The 23,950-nt window shown below is 47.4% G+C and overlaps 1 protein-coding gene and 3 non-coding genes across 8 annotated transcripts; 1 reads left to right on the plus strand and 3 right to left on the minus strand.

Annotated features, from left to right (window-relative positions):
• Positions 1–14,093: 14,093 nt before the first annotated feature.
• Positions 14,094–22,615, minus strand: TLCD2 (TLC domain containing 2). 5 transcript variants are annotated; one of them, XM_056819612.1, is made up of 6 exons: positions 22,434–22,614; positions 20,342–20,498; positions 16,540–20,000; positions 16,362–16,444; positions 16,187–16,269; positions 14,094–15,118 (listed from the first exon to the last, which is right to left on the minus strand). In XM_056819612.1, exons 3-6 carry the CDS (start codon positions 16,716–16,718, stop codon positions 14,660–14,662), a joined length of 804 nt encoding a protein of 267 aa, XP_056675590.1. In that variant the 5' UTR covers positions 16,719–20,000; positions 20,342–20,498; positions 22,434–22,614; the 3' UTR covers positions 14,094–14,659. The 5 variants fall into 5 exon arrangements, with proteins under 5 accessions (XP_056675590.1, XP_056675588.1, XP_056675589.1 ...); XM_056819610.1 differs by having other exon boundaries at positions 20,342–20,663; XM_056819611.1 differs by having other exon boundaries at positions 20,342–20,663; positions 22,134–22,614.
• On the minus strand, positions 20,390–20,470 carry MIR22 (microRNA mir-22). The gene has a single exon (NR_032152.1). It is a non-coding gene; the product is annotated as a microRNA mir-22 (primary transcript).
• Positions 20,400–20,461, plus strand: MIR3600 (microRNA mir-3600). Its single transcript, NR_162873.1, has one exon. It is a non-coding gene; the product is annotated as a microRNA mir-3600 (primary transcript).
• MIR7268 (microRNA mir-7268) lies at positions 20,534–20,592 on the minus strand. The gene has a single exon (NR_127460.1). It is a non-coding gene; the product is annotated as a microRNA mir-7268 (primary transcript).
• Positions 22,616–23,950: the final 1,335 nt, after the last annotated feature.

Genomic DNA, 23,950 nt, shown 5'->3' on the forward strand with positions numbered 1-23,950 from the left:
ATCAACAAAGCAATGGGTTCAAATCAAGAAAACATCTAATGCCCAGTGGACTTACGCGTCGGCTATGGGGGGTGGGGGGGGGGAGGAAAAGAAAATGATCTATGTCTTTAACGAATAATGCTTGGAAATGATCAAATAAAATATATTAAAAAAATAAAATAAAATAAATCAATAAAAAAAAACTAAAAAGGCAGTTTGAGGGGATGGTAGGGTCAAGTGAAGGTCTTTTAAGAATGAGGAATACCTGATCATATTTATAGGAAGCAGGGAAAGCCCTGGAAGGCAAGACATGGGGAGGGAAGACAAGAAACTTAAGTTGATTCTCAACTAACTTCCCATCTAATGCTCCAGCCTTTTCTACAACCTTCCTGGCAGATGGACAGGCAGCCTGTTTCAAAAGCCCTCCATTCTCAGAGAGTTCACTAACTTAGAAGGTAATCCATTCCATTGCTGGATGGTGTAATTGATGGCTAAAAAAGTATGGTATGTGGATATAATACAATATACGTACATAAATATGTTTTGCAGCAAGAAGTGAAGAATAGGATGAATTCAGAGAATTATAGAAAGATCTGTAGGCACTGGGGCAGAGTGAAATAAGCAGCGCCGAGACAAGATATCTACAACGATGACAACAATTTAAGGGAAAAGATCACTAAAAACACCCTGAATAATGGAAGAACCAACAAACATCTCAGAGAATGATAATGGAAATATGTCTCCTCTCCCTAGTTGAAAGGGGCGGATTTGAGGACAGAATACTGTATATCTTGTTAGATATGATCTCTGATTAAGAACTTGTTACTTTGTCACATGGGGAGGAATGAAGTGAGAAATGACTGAAAAATGTATTTTTTTTTAAACCCTTACCTTCCATCTTGGAGTCAATACTCTGTATTGGTTCCAAGGCAGAAGAGTGATCAGGGCTAGGCAATGGGGGTTAATCAACTTGCCCAGGGTCACACAGCTGGGAAGTGTCTGAGGTCAGATTCGAACCTAGGACCTCCCATCTCTAGGCCTGGCTCTCAATCCACTGAGCTACCCAGCTGCCCCCAAATGTATTTTTTTTAAATAAAAAAGTTTTTCATGTAATGCCCAGTGGATTTACGTGTCGGCTATGGGGGGTGGGGGGGTGGGGGGGAGGAAAAGAAAATGATCTATGTCTTTAATGAATAATGCTTGGAAATGATGAAATAAAATATAATTAAAAAAATAAAAAACAAATAAAAAAGTTTTTCCTTAAAGAACCAAACCCATGCAGCCATATATCCTAAGTATGGTTAGGTTTAACAAATACAGTTGTTCTTTTTAAGTCAGTCTTCCCCAAATTAATGTTCAGATTTAATTCATTAGCAATCAAAATGTCAATAGGCTCCTTCACAGAATTAGATCAACATAACAAAATACAGATGGAAAAGTAGCAGGGCAAAAAGATCAGAAACAATGAAAAAGAGAATGGATGATAGGAGACTTCTCGTGTGAGGTTTCTGAATGTATGAGAAAGCAAGAAACAATTCTACAAACTGTCTGGTACCAGAAAAAGAATAAAGAAGCAGGTCAATGACATAGAATAGTGAACCAGAAATGGAACTCTAGGATAGTACTTGATAAAAATATGTCTAAAAATACCACCAGCAAATGGAATCAGTCTTCAGTTTTAAACAATGTTTGAGAAAATTGTATAGCTGCAAGGAAAAAAATATTTAAAGACCTGAAGAAAAAGTAATAATATTTGCTTCAATTATGGAGGGAAGAAATATTTTTATCAAACATAATTGGAAAAAACTCTTAGTGACAAAATCCATGGCTTTGATTATACAGGGATCTTGGGGCTTTTTTGCAACAAATAGTAATAGACTCAAAATAAAAAGAAAAGAAACATTTGGAAAAAAATTTTTGTGGTAAATACAGAAGATAAAGGCCTCACATCTGGAATCTCTAAGACACCGATCTATCTCAATTAGAGGGATATTCAGCCTCACTAATGGAAAGATGGTCAAAGGACATGAACAGGCAATTTTTGGAGGAAGAAATAGAGATTGTTAATAACCTTGAGCATATGGTATAGTAGAGAGTCAGCCTGAGTCAGAAAGACCAGAGTTCAAATCCCCACTCTGAACAATTCCAGCTGGATGACCCTGGGCAAATCATTTCATCTCTCAGTGACCTAGTCAACTAGATGGGTTAGAAACTGGTTTGGCATTTGATTAGAGTAACTTTAAAAGGTTTCAGTTTAGGACATTGTTTTTCTAGAAAGCTAATTGATTCTTTCAGAAAGGACTTCAGGTTGAAGGAATATTTATTTCTTAATTGTCCTAAAAGGAAGGGGAACTTAGTGTGTTGGAGAATAGTTGTTGATAAATCTTGGTAGAGTGATCTTTCCAAGAGTTTTTACCTCCATGAAATCACATCTAGGTAAAGGACAAAACAAAACAAAAACCACAAAGGATTGTGGTTTAGTGGGGAACGTGGTGGATTTGAAGTCAGAGGTCTATCTGGATTTGAATCTCAGCTCTGACATTTATGGCTAAAAAACTATGGTATGTGAATATAATGTAATATATATACATAAATATGTTTTGCAGCAAGAAATGAAGAATAGGATGAATTCAGAGAATTATAGAAAGATGTGTAGTCACTGGATCAGAGTGAAATAAGCAGCACCGAGACAAGATATCTACAACGATGGCAACAATCTGTGTAACCTGGGACAAATTACATCTCTGTTCTGGGCCTTCATTCTTTTATTTTTAAATGATGGAGCTGGAGTAGATGACTTTTAAGGTACTTCCCAGCTCTGAATTTATTATCTGTTGTTCATATTCCCTAAAACTCAGGACAATTTAAAAATACCATCTTTGTTCAATTTTTTTGTGCCCAATTCTTCATGATCCTATTTGGAGTTTTCTTGGCACAGATACTGGAATGGTTTTCCATTTCCTTTTCCGGCTGAGGTAAATGGAGTTAAAGACTTGCCCAGGGTCACACAGTAAGTGTCTGAGACCATGTTTTTTTTTTTATTTTTATTTATTTATTGTAAAATATTTTTCCATGTTTCCATGATTCATTTTCTTTTTTTCCCCTCTTCCCTCCCCTTTCCCAGAGCCAAGAAGCCATTCCCCTGGGTTGTACAAATGTTACCTTTTTCCATATTATTCATTTTTGCTATAGAGCCAAAACCCCAAATCATATGCCCATATATACAAGGAATAAGTGATAAGTCATATGTTTTTACTTTGCATTTCTACTCCCACAGTTCTTTCTCTCAATGTGGATAGTGTGAGATTAAAATGAATACTCAAAGTATTTATTCTATAGGATTTAATCATAACAAAGTGAGTAAGAAAGGGGCTAATTCAGCCAAGTGCACAGAGCCAGAGAGACCCACTCCTGCCACGCTTTACCAAAAACCCAAGCTCAAAATGAGCCCCGCAGCAGTGTGGGTCTCAGCCAAATTTATCTTCCAAGCCTCCATATGTAAAATGAGGACATAACTTCAAAGGATGCTGGGTAAATGTAGTTCAGGTATAGCAAACTTCTATTTGCACACTAGCGTTTTTTCAGGAGTGCCTTGGATTATTGCATCGCTACTACTAGTAAAGACCATTACATGGGATTGTTCCACAATTGAGGCCGTGTTTTGATGCAGGTCTTTCTGACTCTATCCACTGTGCCACTTAACTGTCCTAAAATGCCATCTAACCCCCATTAAATTTGGAAAACAAACCAAAAAAATGCATAAAACCAAGGGGTAAAGGTGTTGGATCTTAGAGAATGGGGAATCAGGCACTCTATTACACAGCTGGTGGGACTATGAACTGATGGATTCTTTTGAGAGAGAATGGACCTGTAAGTAGAAGATACAGAAGCAGATAACTGAAAAACAGATTGGGGGTGGGGGGGGGGTGTCGAAAAAAAAAAAAGCCAAAAATTTCCTGCCAATTAGAACTAACCGTAAGTGGAATGGGCTGTCTCCAGGAGGTAGTGAGTGGGTCTCTTCTCATTGAAGGGCTTCAAGTACTGTCTGGATTTCCACTCCTGTGGTATTGTAGAGATTATTGTTTAGGTATATTCTTGTTCAGTCATTTCCAACTTTTCATACCCCATTTGAGATTTTCTTGGCAAAGATACTAGAGTGGTTTGCTATTTCCTTCTTTGGCTCATTTTACAGATGAGGAAACTGAGGCAAACAGGGTTAAGTGACTTGGCCACAGTCACACAGCTAAGTTGCCACCCACCTGCCCCTCATTTAGGTATCCTTTGAACTAAATGGTCAATGAGATTCCTTCCAGTACTCCCCAAATCTATAACTCTGAGGATGGTCATAGGCATTAAGCATCAAAAGTCTGCATGTGGTGAAGACTTAGAGCAAGCATATATTTTATTTGTTTGTTGTTCAATTGTTAATTTGTCAGGCTGGATTTTACTTTGTTAAAATGTGCAGTTGTGTTTTTTTTCTCTTTTTTTACAATTCTTTGTTATAAGGGATGGTTATCTGGTAGAGGAAAGGGGAGAAGAAATAAATCAGAAAGGAAAGTCATGCATAAACAAGAGATATCAAAAAATTTGAAATATAAAATATGCAGGCATAAGGTTTACTGATTTGTCTTCCTCAGCTGATTGAGACGTAAATAGTTCAAAATCCAGTGCTTTGGTTGCTCCAGTGGTTAGTTGATTGGTTATTGTTACTGACTTTATAGGAATATGTTTTTTTATGTTTTATATTCTATTATGCTGAAATCTGTCCTGTTATTTCTGTCTAGTGGTCCTAGTCTCAGAGCACTAACTACTATAGTAATTTTAATTTATGGAGTAAGTCAATAGGGGGCAGGGATGCCCTGAGACATTACCTAAGTGTCTTAGGCATTGGGCGGTAGTGAGACATAGTCTGGAGGAAATCCTGAGGTCCCTTCCTGGGGAGGCTTGTGCCCTGCTATGAGTAGTGGAACAGAATGTGGAGCCCAGGGCGACCAAGACGCTCCCTTGGGAAGAAGCTCATAGAGCCTGAGGAGCAAGTAGTGTGATGGTGGTGGTGGTGATCAGGGTTGTTCCACTACTCCTATTGGCCCCTCACCCTAACCAACTCATTGGCCAAATGGGTTTCTGGATATAAAACTTCCTCCTCCTCCACTCTGGAAAACACCATCAAAAGATCTGTAGTTCTCTTTATTTTGTTGTTGATGTTGTTAGCTCCAAGCCCCCAGACAGAGACAGCATTTCTGACAAAACATTTCAATGTTTGATTTACTTCTAGGTCTTCTCTAGGGATATTGATTGGCTCCTACGTTGCCTCCTCTGAACTGTAATACCGAGAAGTATGCCTGACTCAAAAATGTCACAGGATAACACAGGTTTATAAATGGAAAAAGTAAACATTAAAAATAGGGAAAGGTAAATAGACTTCCTTATGCCCAGAAGAAAAGGCTTCAAAAGCTCCCATAAAGAAACTCAAGGGGAGAAAGGAGATGCAGGATTACCACTTGGAGGATCCAAGTGGTTCAAAGACACTATTTCTGTCCCTATGTGTGTGTGTGTGTGTGTGTGTGTGTACACATTCTTCTCATCCTGTGAGGGGCTGGATTCCTCTTCAAGTCTATTTCCTGGGCTCAAGGAACTAAGATTTACAGAAACTAGGGCAGAGTGAACTTGGGACACCAAGAGAAAATACACATAATGATGAAAACAATGCAAATAAAAAGATTATTTAAAGAACTCGGAGTAGTGGAAAAATCAACAAAGATCTCAGAGGATTAACTTAATTTTTTCAATTAACAAAATCTATTTTTTTTTTTTTTACTGCTCTACCCTTCCTCCCTCATGGAGAAAAATTAAAACTTATAACAAATACATAGTCAAGTAGAAACAAATCTCTACACTGGCCGTGTCCAAAAATACATTCTGCATCCCAAGTCCATTATCTATCAGGAACATGGATCCTCTGGAATTGTGATTGGTCATTTCAGTAATCAGAGTTCTTGCCTTTTGAAGTCGTTTGTCTTATTAAAAAAGCCACAACCCAAATTGCTTGCATTTACAATGCTGTTAGTAGTCTTATGAATTGTTCTCCTGATTCTGCTCCCTGCACTCTGCATCAGTTCATACGTGTCTTTTCAAATTTCTCTGAAAATCAACTTTTCCTCATTTCTTAATAGCATTCATTATATTTCCTGAGGTATCACAATAATAAATAAATAATGATATATCACAATTTGTTCACCCATTACCCAATTAATGGCAATTCCCTAGTTTCCCATTCTTTACCATGACAAAAAGGCTGCTTTAAATACTTTTTGTACATATGAGCCCTTTCCCACTTTGTTTAAGTTCTTTGGGATGGCGACGTGTGGCATTGTGGGGTCAAAGAGTGTGCACAGTTTTGTACCTTTTAGTAACTAATGGGGCATAGTTCCAAATTGCAATTAAAATGGTCAGATTTGAACCTAGGACCCTCTGTCTCTAGGCCTGGCTCTCAGTCCACTAAGCTACCCAGCTGCACCCTTAGGCAAGAAATTTAATGTAGATTCTACATATATAGTCATGAAAAAATATATATACCATTGGTAAATCTGTAAATTACATATATATATATATATATATAAATGCTTACTTTCTGCCTTACTCAGCCATTCAGAGACCTCCTGCTTAATGATGAGCTTTTGGGGCTTCATCCACATATTTCTTTTTATTCTTCTTTTTTGTGTAACCCTTATCTTCTGCTTTAGAATCAATACTAAGTATTAGTTCCAAAGCAGATGAATGGTAAGGGCTAGGCAATGGGCGGTAAGTGACTTGCCCAGAGTCACACAGACAGGAAGCCTCTGAGGCCAGATTTGAAATTAGGTCCTCCCAACTCCAGGTGAGGTACCTTATCCACTGTGCCACCTAGTTGCTCCCCACTGATAATATATTAATGTACCTATTTTCTGTAGCTCTTCTAACATTTATCATTTTCCTTTTTCATTAACTTTGCCAATATGATGGGTATAAGGTAGAATTTTAGAGTTGCTTCAATTTGAATTTCTCTTGTTAGTGATTTGGAACATTTTTTTCATGAAACATAGATAAATTAATTTCTTCCCTGGAGACTGATCTGCTCATATCCTTTCACCATTTATCATTTGGGGGATGGCTATTATTCCATAAATTTATTTGTTTATGGGCAAATGTTTGTGTTTATTTGTTTCTAATTACATGTAAAACAATTTTTAACATTAATTTTTTTTTAATCTGGAGTTCCAAATTCTCTCCCTCCCTCTTTCATTGAATAGAAAAGCAATTTTTAAAAAAACCCCTTACCTTCCGCCTTGGAATTAGTACTGTGTATTGGTTCCAAGGCAGAAGCTGGTAAGGGCCAGGCAATGGGGGTCAAGGGACTTGCTCAGGGTCACACAGCTAGGCAGTATCTGAGGCCAGATTTGAAACTAGGACTTCCTGTCTCTAGACCTGGCTCTCAGTCCAGTGAGCTACCCAGCTGCACCCTTCGGCAAGAAATTTAATGTAAAAAATCGGTTAACGAGGGGTAAAAAATTGGATAATGAGGGGATGCCCATCAATTGGGGAATGGCTGAACAAATTGTGGTATATGTTGGTGATGGAATACTATTGTGCTCAAAGGAATAATAAAGTGGAGGAATTCCATGGAGACTGGAACAACCTCCAGGAAGTGATGCAGAGCGAGAGGAGCAGAACCAGGAGAGAACATTGTACACAGAGACTGAGACACTGTGGTACAATTGAATGTAATGGACTTCTCCATTAGGGTCAATGCAATGTCCCTGAACAATCTGCAGGGATCTAGGAGAAAAACACTATCCATAAGCAGAGGACAAAATGTGGGAGTAGAAACACCGAGGAAAAGCAACTGCCTGACTACAACGGTTGAGGGGACATGACAGAGGAGAGACTCTAAACGAACACTCTAATGCAAATACCAACAACATGGAAATGGGTTCGAATCAAGAACACATGTGATACCCAGTGGAATCACATGTTAGCTATGGAGGGTGGGGGGGAGGAAAAGAAAATTATCTTTGTCTTTAATGAATAATGCTTGGAAATGATCAAATAAAATATTATTTAAAAAAAAGAAATTTAATGTAGATTCTACATATATAGTCATGGAAAACCCACTTCCATATTATCTGTATTGCAAAAGAAAAAAACAGTCAAAAAGAAAATTTAAAAAGTGTGCTTCAATCTGTATTCAGACACCACCAGTTCTTTCTCTAGAGGTGGATGGCATTTTTCATCATAAGTTCTTTAGAATTGCCTTGAGTCACTGCATTGCTGAGAATAGCCAACTCATTCACAGTTTATCATCATATAATACTGTCACTGTATACAATGTTTTCCTGGTTCTGCTCACTTCATTCTGCATCAGTTCATGTAAATCTTCCCAGATTTTTCTGAAATCCTTTTGCTCATCATTTCTTATAGCACAATAGTATTCTATCACAATCAGATACCACAACTTGTTCAGCCATTCCCCAATTGATGAGCACCCCCTCGATTTCCAGTTCTTGGGCACCACAAAAAAGAGCTGCTATAAATATTTTTGTACTATTGTTCTAAGTTTGAATCAGTTCCATATAGATTGTAAATGAGACCAGTATCATAGAAACTTACTGAAAAGAGTTTTTCTAGGTTTCTTAGACTTCTATTTTAGATGTATTGGTTTTGTTTGTACAAAAACTTGTACATTTTATGTAATCAATGTTGTCTAGTCTATCTCCTTTGAGCTACTCTGTACCTTGTTTTATTAGGTACTGTTCCCCTTCTTGCATAACACATTACTTCCTTGATACTCTGTTTATGATGTTACCCTTTATGTTTAAATCATGTGTTCACTGAGAGTTTATCTTGGAATATGATCTGAGATATTGGTCTTTACCTAGATTTTAACAGATCCCTTTCCATTTTTTCCCAGCACTTTTTTCTGAATCATAAGTTCCTATCCCAGAAACTGGGGTCTTTGGGTTTATCAAACATTACACTACTCTGTTTGCTTCTGCTTATTGTATACCTAACCTGTTTCACTAAGTGACTTTCCTGTTTCTTAACCAGTAGCAAATCATTTTTGATGACTGTATTGTAATACGGTTTGATATTTGGTACTGCTAGCTCCCTCCCTTCCCATTCTATTTCATTATTTCCCTTGAAATTCTTGACCTTTTCTTCCTCCAGATGAATTCTTTTTTTTCTATCTCTAATTTTTTAGTAGTCTAGTATGGAACCAAATAAAATCACTTAGGGAATATTGTTTTTATTGTATTGGCTCAGCCTGCCCACAAACAATTAATATTTATATAGTTATTTAATTCTGTTTTTATTTGTGTAAAGAATGTTTTATAGTTTTTTATATAGTCCTTATGTGTGTCTTGGCAGGTAAACACTCAATTATTTTATATTTTCCGTAGTTTAAAAACATCCAATCTTATTATATTTTAAGTTTAAAATTTTTCCCCAACCCATTGAGAAGGTAAGAAAAATAAAACCCATTTCTGTAGTTATTTAAATGGAATTCGATTGCTTTCTGCTAGGTTTTGTGGGTAATATAAAGAAATGCCTATTTGTTTTCCAAGAACCACTGTCTTACACACGTATCCACAATGGCTTCCAATTTTTGCTAATAAAGTGATAAATCAGTTGTCTGTATGCTACAGAAGTAAAGGTACTAAAAACTGAGTCCCTTTGGGACAAGGCCCAAGTTGTTCTACCCCAGTTATGCCGCTGCTAGTTCTGCCCACTAGAGATGACAGAGCCCAAGTCTAATCCCTCTTTCACATCTAAGTTGTTCCCTCCTTCAAAGACAGATTGTCTCTCTTTGACCTTCTGCCCTCTGACCCCACACCAGAGCCTCCTATGATCCACTTTCCAGACTCCTCACCATTACTGGTTACCCCTGTCTGGGCACATTCCAATTTGTCAAGAGTCTCTCTTTAAATCAGGTGCCTGGGCTTGATTTTTCTAAGGAAATTCACTATGGATATCTTGAATCTTAGAAGTCAAGTAGGAACCAAGATCTTTTGTTAAGAATGGTAGGGTAGCAGTGGAATTGCTTGTCAGCTCCAGGAAGAGGGAGGGAGACAATGTGAATCCTATCACTCTGGAAAATAGATGTATAAATTTGTTATTGGAATAAAATAAAGATTAAAAAAAAAGAATGGTACCAGGTAATTTAAAAGACTTCCCCAGGGCAGGAGGAGTCTTCCCAAAGCCCTCCAATCTACCACCTACCAGTGTGTATCCAGAAGCCTTCCACTGCTCACTGTTTGATGTGAGAGGCCAAGTTTGGGCACCCTGGCAGCCCTTACCTTAACACATGGGCATATGGACCCAGTTTGGTGACAGTGAGGTTTGCTTCAGCCCAGATGGAGGAAGGAAGGGGCAAGGGGCACGAAGCACTGTGTGCCATGAAATTAGTCAATATTAGGGGGTAGGCGAGGAGCTGGGGCCTCCAGGTACACTCTGGTCTTTCACACTGCACAGGAGTATTCCTGGCAGGGGAAAATTTCATTTGTAGCCATTGGATGGCTGGGGCTTTTTCAATTTCAGGGTAAAGAAGAAGAAATGGTATTGAAGAAGAGACCAAGAGTCTCCATGGAATGAGCTCCAGACTTGGATTCTAAGGACTGGATTCACCTCTCAGCTGTCATTTACTTTGTGACTGTGGACACGTCACTTTTGGGGATTCTGCTTTAGTTTCCTTATCTGTAAAATGAGGGGGATGAAAAATGTAAGTTTCCAGTCATTAGACCTGTAAGGACAGTGTGTGTGTGTGTGTGTGTGTGTGTGTGTGTGTGTGTGTGTGTGTGTAATTTCAGGAAACTTTCGCAAGAAAATACTTTTACAAATGCTGGATTTTGGCTGGCAAATTCAGGTTTTATGTGCCATAAAATAATGATGATTGTTCCTTTACATTGCCATTTAAGGTATTCAAAGTACTCACAGTACCACATTGAATGCTCACAGTAATTATGTAAGACAAGTGCTTGTAGGGATAATCACCCCCATTTTGTAGTTGAGGAAACTAGCTCCAGAGATGTAACTTCATACATGGTCATTCAGCCAACACCAAGGGAAGGATCCAAGCCCAGGTTGGTCACTTTCCTAGCAGAGAAATCTTTTCATCATACAATAGCTGGGGTAGCTGTTGACCAGAAACACTAGCTTGGTGTCAATGATTGCCGGAAGTCTTTCTAGAGTTTCTGAATTTAGAATCTGAATCTAGAAGTCTGAATCAATGTTCTTGACTTTGCTTTGTCTCTGTGTCTCCTTGCCTTTGTAGATCTAGTACAGTGAATATAATAGTACCAGGACCTAGGCTCACTCCATAGACTCCCTCCCACACTCCCTCTTGTTTTCTGTTAACTTCCTGTCTATCCCAACTCAAAGGCCATCTGCTCCAGGAAGACTTCCTTGATTTTCCTCAACACCAAGTAGCAATAACCTTTTTTCCATATGGTTCTCCAGAAGTGTTTTGTTCTTAGAGTACTTACAGGGTTCTCTTCTCCTTTACAGGAGCAGGAAGTCACATCCTCTTCAGATATAAACTCTGGGGGTGTTTACCTTAAATTTTCTATCTCCCCAGCATTTCTGCTAAGTGTTCTGTATACAATAGACACTTAATAAATACCAGGCTTGGGGGCAGCTGTGTAGCTCAGTGAAATGAGAACCAGGTCCAGAGACAGGAGGTCCTGGGTTCAAATATGAATTCAGACACTTCCCAGCTGTGTGACCCTGGGCAAGTCACTTAGCTCCCATTGCCTAGCCCTTACCACTCTTCTGTCTTAGAACCAATATTGGTTCTAAGACAGAAGGTAAGGGTTAAAGACAAACAAACAAATAAATGAATGAATACAAGGCTTGTTGAATTCAATTTTCATGATTCTTTCTTTCTCAACCTTTTTGGCTTCAGGATCCTTTTACACTATCAAGAATTGTTGAGGACCTCTCCCCCCCTCCAAAAGAATTTTTATGTAGGCTATATTTATTGAAATGAACTATATGAGAAATGAAAAGGTCTTACTATTATTATGAAAACAGTTCTGTCATCCCCTGAGAGCATCTGTATTCCTCAACCACATTTTGAGAATAATCACAAATAGCTAACATTTATGTAGGGTGAAACGGATGCCAGGAAGACAAATTCAAATGTGGCTTCAGACACTTACTGGCTATGTGACTGTGGGCAAGTCACTTAACCTCGTGCCTCAGTTTCCTTAGTTTCTGTCAGATGAGCTGGAGAAGAAAATGGAAAACCTCTCCAGAGTCTTTGCCAAGAAACCCCCAATGCAGTCACGAAGAGTCACACAAGAGACAACCGAACAACCCCAAAACATTTATGTAAGACTAACTCCCTGCCAGGCACTGGGTTAAGTATTTAGTGCTTCCAGCAACCTTGGGAGGTAGGTGCTACCCTTATCCTCATTTTGCAAATGAGGAAGGTAAGGAGAACAGAGGTGAAATCATCTGCCCAGGATCATGTGGCTAATGCCTGAGGTTGGATTTGAACTTCGATCTTCTTCACTTCAGGCCTGACAGTCTCCCCACTGCACCACCATTGAGAGGACTGCTGCTCTAGAAGTCGTTGCCTTTATTTCTGTTTCTGTGGCCTTTCTGATTCCAACCTTCTCTTACCAAGTACTGCTCAGTGTTCTCATTTGCCTTAAACCCTAAAGGCTGCAAGAACTCTGGTTAATAAAGTGGTTGATATTTGTCACTCGGTGTTATTAAAGAGAACCCAGGCTCCCCTCAAAAAAAGAGAAGCAGCTTTCTTTTATCGGTTTACAATGTGATGGAAAGTATGTAGGGCTGGACTGGAAGTCAAGGAAACCTGGGTTCAAATCTCACTTCTGCTGTTTATTCCAGGTAAATTAATTAACCTCTCTGGGTCAGCTTCCTCATCTTTAAAACAAAAATATGGGCAATGATCCCTCTAAGGATTTACCTCCTGAGTTGTTGTGAGGCTCAAGCAAGAGGATGTATGTGAATCATTTCAGTGTCAGCTAATATCAAGCTTTGCCTTTCCTAAATTTCCCCCATTCTTGTCTTGTTCTTCATCAGTTTATTTCTCTCTTTTAAAAAATCCTTTCCTTGTGTTCTTAGCTCATTCTACTCAATATCTTCCTCATTCCTTTATCTACATCTTGTCTCTCTTGATCTAAACCCTGGACTCTCTCTGTTCCGGTTCTTCTCCATCTTTGCCTTGCTGCTTTTGCATATCACTTATTTTTTTGTCTCTCCATTCCTCTCCTGTCCTAACCAGAGGTCAGCCTTGTATCAACCTTTTCTCTCCAATTCTGGCAATCTCCTTTTAAAGTCTGGGGCTCTTCTTCTAGTCTCTTTGCCCTTGTTTCTGCCTGTTGTCTTCTGATGCCCCATATCTGTGTATCTCCCACTTCTCTCTCTCTCAGTCGCTGTGTTTGTCTCTCCATTTCTGCCTCCCTCTTTGGCATTGCTCATTTCTGTCTCCCTCTCTTTGTCTGTCTCTAGCCCTCTTTGTCTCTGCCTCTTTCCTCATTTTGGTCCCTCTGTGACAGTGTCCCTCCCAGTATCTGGGCCTGCCTCTATCTCTGTTCCTGCTTCAGGCTCTTTTTTGTCTCAGGCAATCAAGTTTCTCTCCTTCTCTTTCCCCCTTTCTGTTTGCCACCCTTATTTAGTATCTCTTCCTCACTTCTTTCCCATCTGTCTATGTGTGTCCGGCTCTTTCACTCCCTTTGTCCTCCCTCTGGTATCTTGCTCCCTCTTTGTCTAGCTTTCAGTCCCCTCTTTTCTGTTCACGAGGAGGGCTGTCCCTTTTGGTTGTAGCAGAGGAGTGACTGGAATCTGCCAAAGTTTCCCTTAAGCCAGGAAATTTTCCTTGAAGGAAAATGGCCTAATGAACATGAGGTCACTGAACATATGTGACAAGAGACAGGTTATTACTGATGCTCAGAGAAAAAGAAATGTTCCTTACCCCTCTTTGGCTCCATGGGCTCCTCTCTTCCCCTGCTTCCCTCCCTGGGAGCTTAGATCCCGGGTCTGCATGGCCCCCGGTACCCAGTGGCTCTATCCTCTTTCCCAGCCCAAGTTGCAAGAAAAAAGACTCTGACTCCAGACTTGGGAGTTTCTATATTTTCTTTAAGGAGAGACAGGAATAGAGGATGATGGGAGAAGCAGTTAGGGTTGGGGTACACAATTATCAGTGCAACTAAAAACAACAAACCAACAGCCCGGAAATTTAGTTCTTGCCCAACATTCAACGGTGTCTAGATCAGCCGGACCACCATTCCCGCTGGTTCCAGGCAGCTGCCAAGGGATCGACATCCATCGCCATGTTTCTGTCACGGCTGTGGTCCTTCCTACCTGGCCCTGTTTACTCGGGCACGTTCAGCTGGCTCAACCCTTTCTGCCTCCATCTGCTGCTGCATTTCCCTAGGTACGATAATGCGGAGAATAACTGCCTCATAAAAAATAGTCAACGTGGATGTGCCCACTTCGGCCATTAGCCTCAGCACCAGGAATATGGTGGCGTCCCAGCCACGCTCCAGGAGTCCTCCTCCTCCCGGACCACGAGGGAGAACCGGGCCGGCGAGTTCTAGGGCCAATGACGAGAAGCCGCCCTCCTCCCTGACCCAGCCTCACGGGCCCAGAGCATCCGGGACACCTCGAGCCCGACCTAATCCTGCCGCTTGGGGGAGGCGTCTCTGTAGGGGCGCCTGGTGGCATCCCCGCCCCCACATTCCCAGTCGCTTTGGGCCTTCTTCTTGGCAGAGATGAAGAGCTGGGTCTGGGCCCACAGGCCGTCGCTCACCACCAGGTCGATGCCCAGCTTAACGCTCATGACGGTGATGGTGAAGAGCCCGACTCCCCAGAGGGCACTGAGGCCCAGGGGGAAGTGCTGATGCTGCCAGAAGAGCAGCAGGCTCATCCATCCCAGGGGCAGGAGGCGGAATACCAGCAGGGTGGCCAGGGCGGCCCAGCTGGCCAGACCGAAGACCGCAGTAGAGGTTTGGCCGGAGAGCAGAAGCAGCGTTCGGAAATGCAGGCAGGCCGAGTTGACCTCCAAAAGCAGAGGCACCACTGAGACACTCACACAATGGCCAGGCAGCACAGCCGTGGCCAGGCAGCTCACCGACTGGGGGTCAGAGGACAGGGGTTAGGGGGGGGCTCCCTCCTGAGCAAGGCTTCCCAGGAGACTTCGGGCACTTGGCCCCCAGCCCCAGGACTTCCACCACACGCCCACGCCTAACCCGGTGCTGTTTGATGGAACAAGGAAGGCCTTAAACTGAGCCCTCCCATGTGCTTATACCCTCTCCAGGCCATTCCCACTCATTCTTCCTTAGCCTCTAGCTGTCCTGGCACCTTCATCCCCAAATGTGTGATACCTTCCGAATCCCCTTGTGGAGGGACAGCTAGGTAGGTGGCTCGGTGGATGGAGAGCCAGGCCTGGAAACGGTACGTCCTGGGTTCAAATCTGCCCTTGACACGTCCTAGCTGTGTGACCCTGGGCAAGCTGCTTAACCCCCATTGCCCAGCTCTTACCATTCTTCTGCCTTGGAGCAGATACACAGATGGAAAGTTAGGGTTTTAAAACAGGTGGAGCCACGCCTCTGGCTTTGAGGGGCCCCAGGACACCCCACCCTGAGCGGGAGGAAAGCCAGATGGCATCAGGAGGTCCCAGTGTCAGACTTAGTAAGAAGGGGACAGACACCAGACGGGAGGCCCTTTGGCAAGCCCAGGTGCCCTTTCCCATGCCATGCTGGAGACTTGACTCCGTTGGATCCAGATGTAGGGATTTTGTTCTGTTGGGATCCCAGAGACAGTCCTGGGGCTGCCTCCGTGGGCAATAAGCTCCCCATCGCCCAGAGGTTTGAGCTTCGCATGGAGAGGGTCTTTGGAGGTCCCCTGCAGGCCTAGGATATTTTTTAATAGCCGGGGTTTGGAGAACTCCTGGCTGGGGCTCAGAGGTCCCCAAATGGGGCGGCGGGGCTACAAGCTGAGCCAGGGCTCTGCCCCTGAGGTAGGTAGGTGGCTCAGTGGATGGAGTCTCCGGAAACATACCCTGATGGGAGCAAGGGGCCCAGGGTCAGAGGCCTAACAAGAGTGTATGTGAGGGGGAGACAGAAAGGGGAGGGGAGGCAGCCTTGGCTCAGGCTGCCTCCCCTCTCTTTCCGGGCCAACCCTACCCCACTCCCCGGCTCACCATGGCGTGGTGACAAAGCATCTGCCAGGACTGGCCAAATGTCTGATTCCACAGAAGATCCACCCCGTCTGCCAGGAAATAACCTGCAGGGGTGAAGGGGGATGTGTGTGGGAGTGGGGTGGGCAGGGAGGAGGCCCGAAGGGCCGCCCCGGGCACCCCACGACCCCCTACCTACCGATGGACAGTGAGACCAGAGCGACCGTCCTGGGGGGGCAGCTGTGGGTGAAATCCGACACCAGATGTGAGTAGTGGGCCATCCTGGGAGGGGGGAGCAGAAGGTCAGTGCCTGAGCCCCCGCCGCCCGCTCGGCTCTCGCCGGGGTCCCCCGCTCCAGTCTCCCGCGCCCCGCACACCAGAGCATTGCCCCAGCCCCAGACAGCAGGCTGTGCACGAAGGAAGCGCAGATATTCCTCCACGTCCAGCGGTCCTGGGGGGCGGCGAGGCGCGGGCTGGGCAGCAACTCGAGGCCCCGGTGCAGCCCCCGAAACACGGCGAACGACGCTCCCGCCGCTGCGAGTTCAGCCAGCGCCATCGCTCCAGTCCGGGTTCGGCTTCAGAGCTTTCCCGGCCCGGCTGCCAAACCTCGAACCTCTGGTAAAGCTTCTGGAGTTTGGCTACGCCCCCACGCGCTGATCTCCATTCTCATTGGCGCGCCCGCCGGGTGCCCGCCTCCGTAACCACGGCAACCGACCGGGTCCCGCCCTCGCGTGGTCCCAGCAGGGGGTTCCCACGTGTACCCTCTCGCTTTCTGGGGGCTTGGAACCTCTTCGTGCCTTCACTCGGAGTTTGGAAAGGCTCGCCTGAGGCCGGACTGCCAGCCGAAAGGTTCTCCGTGGCCCCCAGGCCTTCCAAGGGCCAAGGGGGCCCCGCCTCTGCACCTTTCCCCTTGGTTCCCTTCGCCACTCCCATCCCCCCACTCCTAGCTTCAACCTTTCCCTAGTTTAGTTTTCCCAGCTAGGCCTCGAAGGCAGAGGCGGGGTGCACCCTCCACCCAAGACACCTGCGCTCCGCCCCCTCCTTCCGGTCAAGACCCCTTCGGAACCATGAGCCACCGAGCATCATCATACTGAGAGGAACTGGGGAGGGAGGGGCCAGGGTCAACTTTTTTTTTTCCTTCTAAAACCCTTCCCTTCCGTCTTAAAATCAGAACTGCGCGCTGGTTCCAAGGTAGAAGAATCCTAGGGCTAGGCGATGGGGGTTAAGAGACTTGGTCAGGGTCACACGACTAGACAAATTTGAATCCAGGACCTCCTGTCTGCAGGCCTGGCTCTCCATCCACAGAATCACCTAACTGCCCCCACCCCATCAACTTCTAAGACTTTCTCCCCCACCCCCTTATCTTGGCACTATAAAGTCTGGTGTAGGTGGAGTGAAGGCTTGAGTTCAAATCCAGCCTCACTTTACTGGTATGTACCACTTAACCTGTGCCTCAGTTTCTTCATCTGTAAAAGGGGTTAACACTCCTCAGGATCAGTGAGGATTAAGTAAAACCTGTCAAGTGTTTTGCAAACACTAAACCTCTCTATAAATGCCACACCGCAAAGATGATGGCGAGGCTGCCCTGAGAGCCCCCTTTTTTCTCAGCCTGCACAAATGTTACTCCAGGTCAAGAAGGCAGAATTCTGGGACACACCTCATCCTCCCAGAGGCCACCCAAGCAGCTGAGGCCAGAGGGGGAAAGGGATGGAAGCATTCTTGGCCCTCTAAAGAAGTGTGCGTGGGGGGGAGTGGTCACAAAGGGGAGAAATCTAGTCTCCAGATTCAGGCCATTGAAAGACCCCTCTGGTAGAGACAGCGCCTCCCTTGTCACCCACAAACCAGCAGGGATGGGAAGGGGCAGCAGGGGTCCTCAGCCCCTTCGGTGGAGGCAGGGCAGGGACTCTGAGAGTCATGAGCTGGCACCAAGAAAGGCCGACTCCTACACGCTCTCCCCAACCTTCACCAAGGTTGGGCCTCTCTTCCCACAAACACCTTTTTTGCCCCATGAATTCTTTCCTCATTCAAGGTTGAGTGCTTGCACACAGATAAACTTGCTTTGGGGGGAAATCCCACAGGGACGAGCCCTGCCCCTTGCCTGGCTCAAGGACGGATGCTTCTGCTCCTACACCTGAGTTTGCCCCCTGCCTCTACCCCCCTCCTGCTCACAGCCTGCCATCTGGCAGGCGACTTCCATATCTACACCTGGGACCAGTTTCTAGGGCCATCCCCACCTCCCTGGGGCACCCCACCACATTCCTCCCTCCTCGGGTATCCGTGTGGCAAGGCTGATATGAACTAACAAATGAGGGGGGCTGGGGAAAGGCTGTTTCCTTGGGACAGGGAAGGCCAGGAAGGTTTTCTCTGATGGGACTGAGAAGCAAAGCCTGGCAAGTGAAAAGAATAAGGCTAGGGGACCCGACCCAGCTTTTAGAGTAGGCCTCCCTGCCTTCTCTGGCCCATTTACCCAGATAAGGGACTAGTGATGTAGGCCTCCTCCATCCCCCAAAGGGCAAGTAAATCTCCCTTTCATTAACCCTCTGGGGCCCGGGAGCTGGAGGAAACATCCCAGCGTCACTCCACTCTTGACCTTCCTAGAACCCCTGTGAAGTAGATTCTTTTAGCTTCTGTACCTGGCCTTCCACCATCACAATTGGAAATCTGGGCCATCAAAAAATTGAGTAAAGACTAAAATCAGGCCAGGGATAGCCTGGGTTGGGTATGTGGCCAGCAGGCCCACCCTGCCTTCTGCCCATGGTGGTTCCCTCTTCATCTTAGTCTCTCTGGTGCTGGGTGTCCTAGCGCCCCAGCATATGGGCGAGGGGAGCTCTTGACATTTAAGTTCTACTTTTCTTCATTCTGGAAATCCCACACAACGTGGGGAGCCAGAAGAGTAGCAGCAGGCCACAGCAGCCACTCCGGGCCCCTGCTGAGAAATGCAGCCTTTTTTCTGGTTTGGGGGATAGGTTAATCGGTCAAAGAAGAACAATGAGTTCTCCCACACTATCCTCCCAGTAGCCCTTACAGTGATAGCAGCAGCAGCCCAGAGTACCTGAAGAGTCTTCCCTCCCCCTCCACTCCCCAACTGCCTCTGGAAAGGTTCTAGGGATTAAGATTATGGGAGATAAGGGTTCAGAGAGCACACAGGACCAAAAAGAGCCCTCCAAATTGATACAGAAAGCTTTCTAGCCTAACATTTTCCCGTTGTTTTATTCATCCCAGCCTTGATTTTCTTGGAGTCCTGGGTCCCTCCTTCCTTTCCCATCCCCTTCATATGAAGTCAAACAGGGAACTTAATCCTAGCAGGGGTGAGAGATCAGTCAGGACTAGAAGCCTAGAGCAGCCCTGAATGCAGGCTCCGGAATAAGGCTGGATCTCACTTCCCTTTATAAATAAACCTGCTCTGCGTTCACACAGAGGTCAGCAGGACGGACCGGGATGAGGAAAACTGCCAGAAACGCAAAGGTCAACCAGCAAGTGTTTATTAACCAGCTCGGGTGAGAGGGATACAAGGATGGAAAGCCAACAAACAGTCCCTGCCCTCAACGAACTTACACTTGAGGGGGCGGGGAAGAGAAGCAAACCTGCGCCCCCAAACACAAGGAGAAATAACTAAGGCAGAAAGAGCTGCTAATTGGGGGAACCCCATTGATGGCAAACTGAGAAGCGGAGGGAAGGAAGCCTTAGAGCTAAGCGAGGCTGAGCCCCTCTTTCTACAGAGGAGCAGAAGGGTTCTAGGTTCCGCTGACCTGAGGAGGCAGCAGGAGGGGGCACCTGAGGGGCTCTGCCAGAAGCTAGGGGTTCGAGGAGGGAGACAATTCCAGGCTTCAGGGGCCACCTGTACAAAGGCAGGAGATGGAAGGTTATGTGCACGGAACAGGTAGCGGGCAGTTTTACTGGAACAGACTGTTCAGGAAGGGGAGTAAATAGGAAATAAGAGTCTTCTACAGCAAGGGGGGTGGGGTGGAAGGGTAGAAGAGTCAGAGATGGCCCTCCCTTCGTGGTTCTGGTCACACAAGGGCCTTGCTGGGGGACAGAGAGCAAAGCGTTCCTTCCACAGCCCAGGGCCCTCAGATCCCTCCCTCCCACTGCCCAGTTTCAGGGGTTATGTTGGAGGAAGCCACCCTCCCACCCCCAGGGTGGCTCTGCTCCCCTCCCCCCACCCCTGGGGCCTTTCACCTTCTAGATGGCAGGGCGGCGCCTCTTCCTCGTCCTCGAAGACAGGAGCAGAGCTCAGCAGTTCTTCAACTGGCAGCTTTAGCTGGGACAAGACATAAAGCTCGCCACTGAAGAACTGCTGTGGCTCGGCCAGGAGTGTGTGTGGGGGCACAGGATCCTGGGGAGTGGAGGGAGGAGGGGGGAGAAGAGGGAAGAAGCTGGTCAGAGCCATCCTGGGGCACTAATTGCCAGGCAGGGCCACGGTCCAGTTGCCACCATCACACCGTTTCGAGGCCTTTCCCCACCACCACATCATAGCCCCAGCCCACGGTAGGCCTTTACACTACAGGGGAAAAAAAGAACCAAACAAACCAACAGGCAGAACTGAGCTCAGCAGCACCTCCAACAAGCTGGCCCAGGAACCACCCCAAGGAAGCCCCAGGTGAGGGGCGCAGCCAGGCCAGGCTCCTTGGACCAGTGGTCAGCCCAGGGAGCTCTTCCTGGGAAGTTCAGCTTCCAGAGAAGGAGGGTGGCAGAGGCCTAGGGGAAGGGGAAAGTGTGTGGGGTGGGAGGAGCAGTGCAAGGGAAGAGTGGGGATCTGAAAGAGGGTGACTCAGGCTAGGGGCCTGAGCAGAGAGCAGCAGGGGGCGGGTGGCTGGGCAGGTTCCCCAGGCCTCTTGGATGCCAGGCATTCCGCTTGCGCATTCCGGGTACATCTGGTATGAATTCCAGGCTGTCTGCCGGCCCCTCCGTGTCTGAACTTTGTTCCAAGTCCCAGGCCCCGCCCCCGAGGCTCCAACGCATGAATCAGCAGGAAAAGCCACGGCCTGCAGCATGGCCCAGGGAGGGGGCTGGGGGTGTGGCTGGGACCCGGGAGTTGGGTGGCCCGGGGCCCTGCCTGCCTTAGGCCAAGGGGATCCGTCCCTCCCAGGGTGTGGGGCTCTTACTCCCCACCCAAAGTGCCCAGCAGCACACTTCTGCTCCCCGTGGGCAGAAAGAAGGGCAGGTAGCCAGAGGCCCAGGGTAAATCCGGCACATCCACTCTCCAGAAAAGGAGCCGTAAGAATGTGCCCTCTGTACCAAGCTCTCAGTCGCCCCCTCCCCCAGCCCTTCAGCCCACAAGGCTCTGCTCCTGCCAGTCCTGAGCCAGGCAGGTGCCCTTGGCAGAAAGGCAGGACCGGGGCACTAACCCTCTGACCAGTTACTCTATCACCCCTTTGGCACCCTGACAGCTCTGAGGACAAGCCATGGTGGCAGCTGGAGTCAGGGCCTGGGACTTAAGGGTGGGGGAAGATAGCAGGGAGGCCACCAGAGAGGCCAATAGTAGGGGGAGTGGAGGGAGGAGAAAAGAGGAGAGGAGGCGGGGAAGGGAGCCCAGTGATGACTAACTCAGACCGCCCCACCCAGCCAGCCGGCTTCCCGGGCGGTCAGGGCCGGGCCTGGGTTGGGGGCCGCTCACACGGGCGGGGCAGGGGGGAGGTGCAGAGGTGACCTTCCCAAGGCCCAAGCCCGCCGGGCCAGGGAAGGGGCGAAGGGGGAGGGGGAGAGAGAGTTTCTAGGCCCCCCCACCCCCAAATGAAACCTTAGCCCGGGAGTTGCATAAGACCCCCGCGCCGCCGCCCCTAACTAGCCCCCTCCTTTACAAAAGGTTCCCCTACTCCACCCCCCGAGAGGAGGGGCCGTCCCGTCTAGCGACCCCTCCCCGGACAGGGGATGGACTCGGGACCAGGGCCGAGCTTGCGCTAGGAAGGGAGGGAGGCAGAGCGAGGCGACCCGACCGCCCCATCCCGCCGGATCTGGTTCGTAAACTTACCCGGGCCGGACGCCACGCTGGCTTCCCCGGTCCTAGACTCAGGACCCTGGTCTGCGCTTGGCCAGCGGCAGGGCCGCCCCGGCCCCTATCACCGTTCGAGGAACCTGAATCTTCTCCCAAACCCACCCTCCCCCGTATCGGACTTGGGCTCCCCTGGCCAGGGTTCCCCGTATCGGACTTGGGTTGACGCCCCTCTACCGGGGCGGGCACCCACCCATCTCGCCGCCCTCTCTTTGGCCGGAGTGCAGGGTGTGGCCGCCGGACCCCACTCCCAGCGCGGCCCCCACGGCTCACACCCACCTGGTCCCGGGCGGGGGCGCAGGAACCTGAGCGCAGGCTGGGGGGGAGGGAAAGCTGGATTGGGAGGGAGCCGGTCCCACGCGTCCGCTCCCCTCGGCCGGCGCCACCGTCTCTCCCCAGCGTCCAGCACACACCGGCTCCAGCCTCCGATCAGCTGGCGGCGTCGTGACGCACGACACCCGGTTGCACAGCCCTTAGCCAATCACCGCTCACCGAGGGGCGAGCGTGGCCACGCCCAGGGCATCCCAGTCCCACCCTTATCCCCGCCTCCCTGGCCGTTTCAGATCTGATTGACACCGAGGTCACCCCCTTCCTTCCGAGCAAAGCGGCTTAGAACCAAGCCTCCCAACTCGCGAAATAGCCAATAGGTTCAAAGACGCTCACCTAGCCTTCGTCTCAAGCTTCTTCTTTTGATTGGCGTCTCACAAAGCCAATCACCTACTTGGAGAGAAAGAGGAAGAAGAGTGATGCTGGACGCAGTGTATGCTGGCCAGCGTAGTTCTCCCGCTAGCACTACAGTTCCCAGCATCCCGGGCGCTCTGTGAGTTGGCATTTTTAAACTCAGCCCGGATCCCAGTTTAGGAGAATCCTTAAAGGGCCAGCGCCCCTCCCCCAGGGGGAAAAGCCTACTTCCATAGGACACGCCCCACAAGAGTGGGCTAAGGTGGCGAAGCAGGCGAGGATTCCTACCCGGTCGCCTCCGTGTGTGTGGGAAGGGAGAAGGAGAAGGAGGAGTTGGGGCCAGAGTCCCTCGAAGGAAGAGGTAGCTAGAGCTAAAGACTAGAGGCCCAGACACGTGGAGAGAGAACTCGTGCCCCGATGCAACCGGAGCCGAGATCGTGCGGAGCCTAGGGGTGGGCATGGTCAGGCCTCGTGATGAACCCAAACTTCGGAGGGAGGTTCCCCTCTAAATGTGTTTGTCAATTCCCAGGGGGAGCCAGCACAGCCGGCTCATCAATTTCATTGGGTGGGGCCAGCGGAAGAGCTAGGATGTGGCCCAGAACCTCTCCTGCTGGCTGTCGCCGCCGGGAGGTGTAAGGGGTGGGCACAGAGAGAAGGGCTCAGTCTTTCCGCGGTTTTGGTTTCGAATCTTCACCGCCCTGCTCTAGGCCCTGCAACAACTGAACTCCTCCAAACCTTCCCCCTGGATGGCCTCTAAGGAGACGCTTCAGCTCAGCCTTAAGCTGGGTGGGGGCGGCTTCCTGCCACAAACCTGGGAACTAATGGAGCTGGAGGGGGCCTAGTTTCCCCCACCTCCTCTTCCCCCCCTCCTTGCTTCATAAAGGAAAGAAAGAAAAAAAAACTTGCTCTTGACTCAGGTTAGGAGCGGTTGCAAAGGTGGAGACCAATAAGGAAGCAGTTTCTTCTCCAGGGACCAATAAGAGCCCAGAGTGGAAAGGGATGGGCAAACTTAGCTGAACCCAATGACTTGGCAAAAGGGACTCTGAGTCGATGACTTTACAGGTTATTTAAAGGGACATACCTGGAGGAGGGGGAGAGGGAGGAGCTGATTGTGC

The sequence above is a fragment of the Monodelphis domestica genome, chromosome 2 (genome assembly GCF_027887165.1).
Source record: "Monodelphis domestica isolate mMonDom1 chromosome 2, mMonDom1.pri, whole genome shotgun sequence".
Lineage (NCBI taxonomy): Eukaryota > Metazoa > Chordata > Mammalia > Didelphimorphia > Didelphidae > Monodelphis > Monodelphis domestica.

Coding starts and splice junctions, on each gene's coding strand:
- TLCD2 (XM_056819609.1), bottom strand. CDS start 16,718: ATGGCGCTGGCTGAACTCGCAGCGGCGGGAGCGTCGTTCGCCGTGTTT. Junction 16,445..16,539: donor GGGGCTGGGGCAATGCTCTG/GTGTGCGGGGCG, acceptor CCCCCCTCCCAG/GATGGCCCACTACTCACATC. Junction 15,119..16,186: donor TGCTTTGTCACCACGCCATG/GTGAGCCGGGGA, acceptor TCTGACCCCCAG/TCGGTGAGCTGCCTGGCCAC.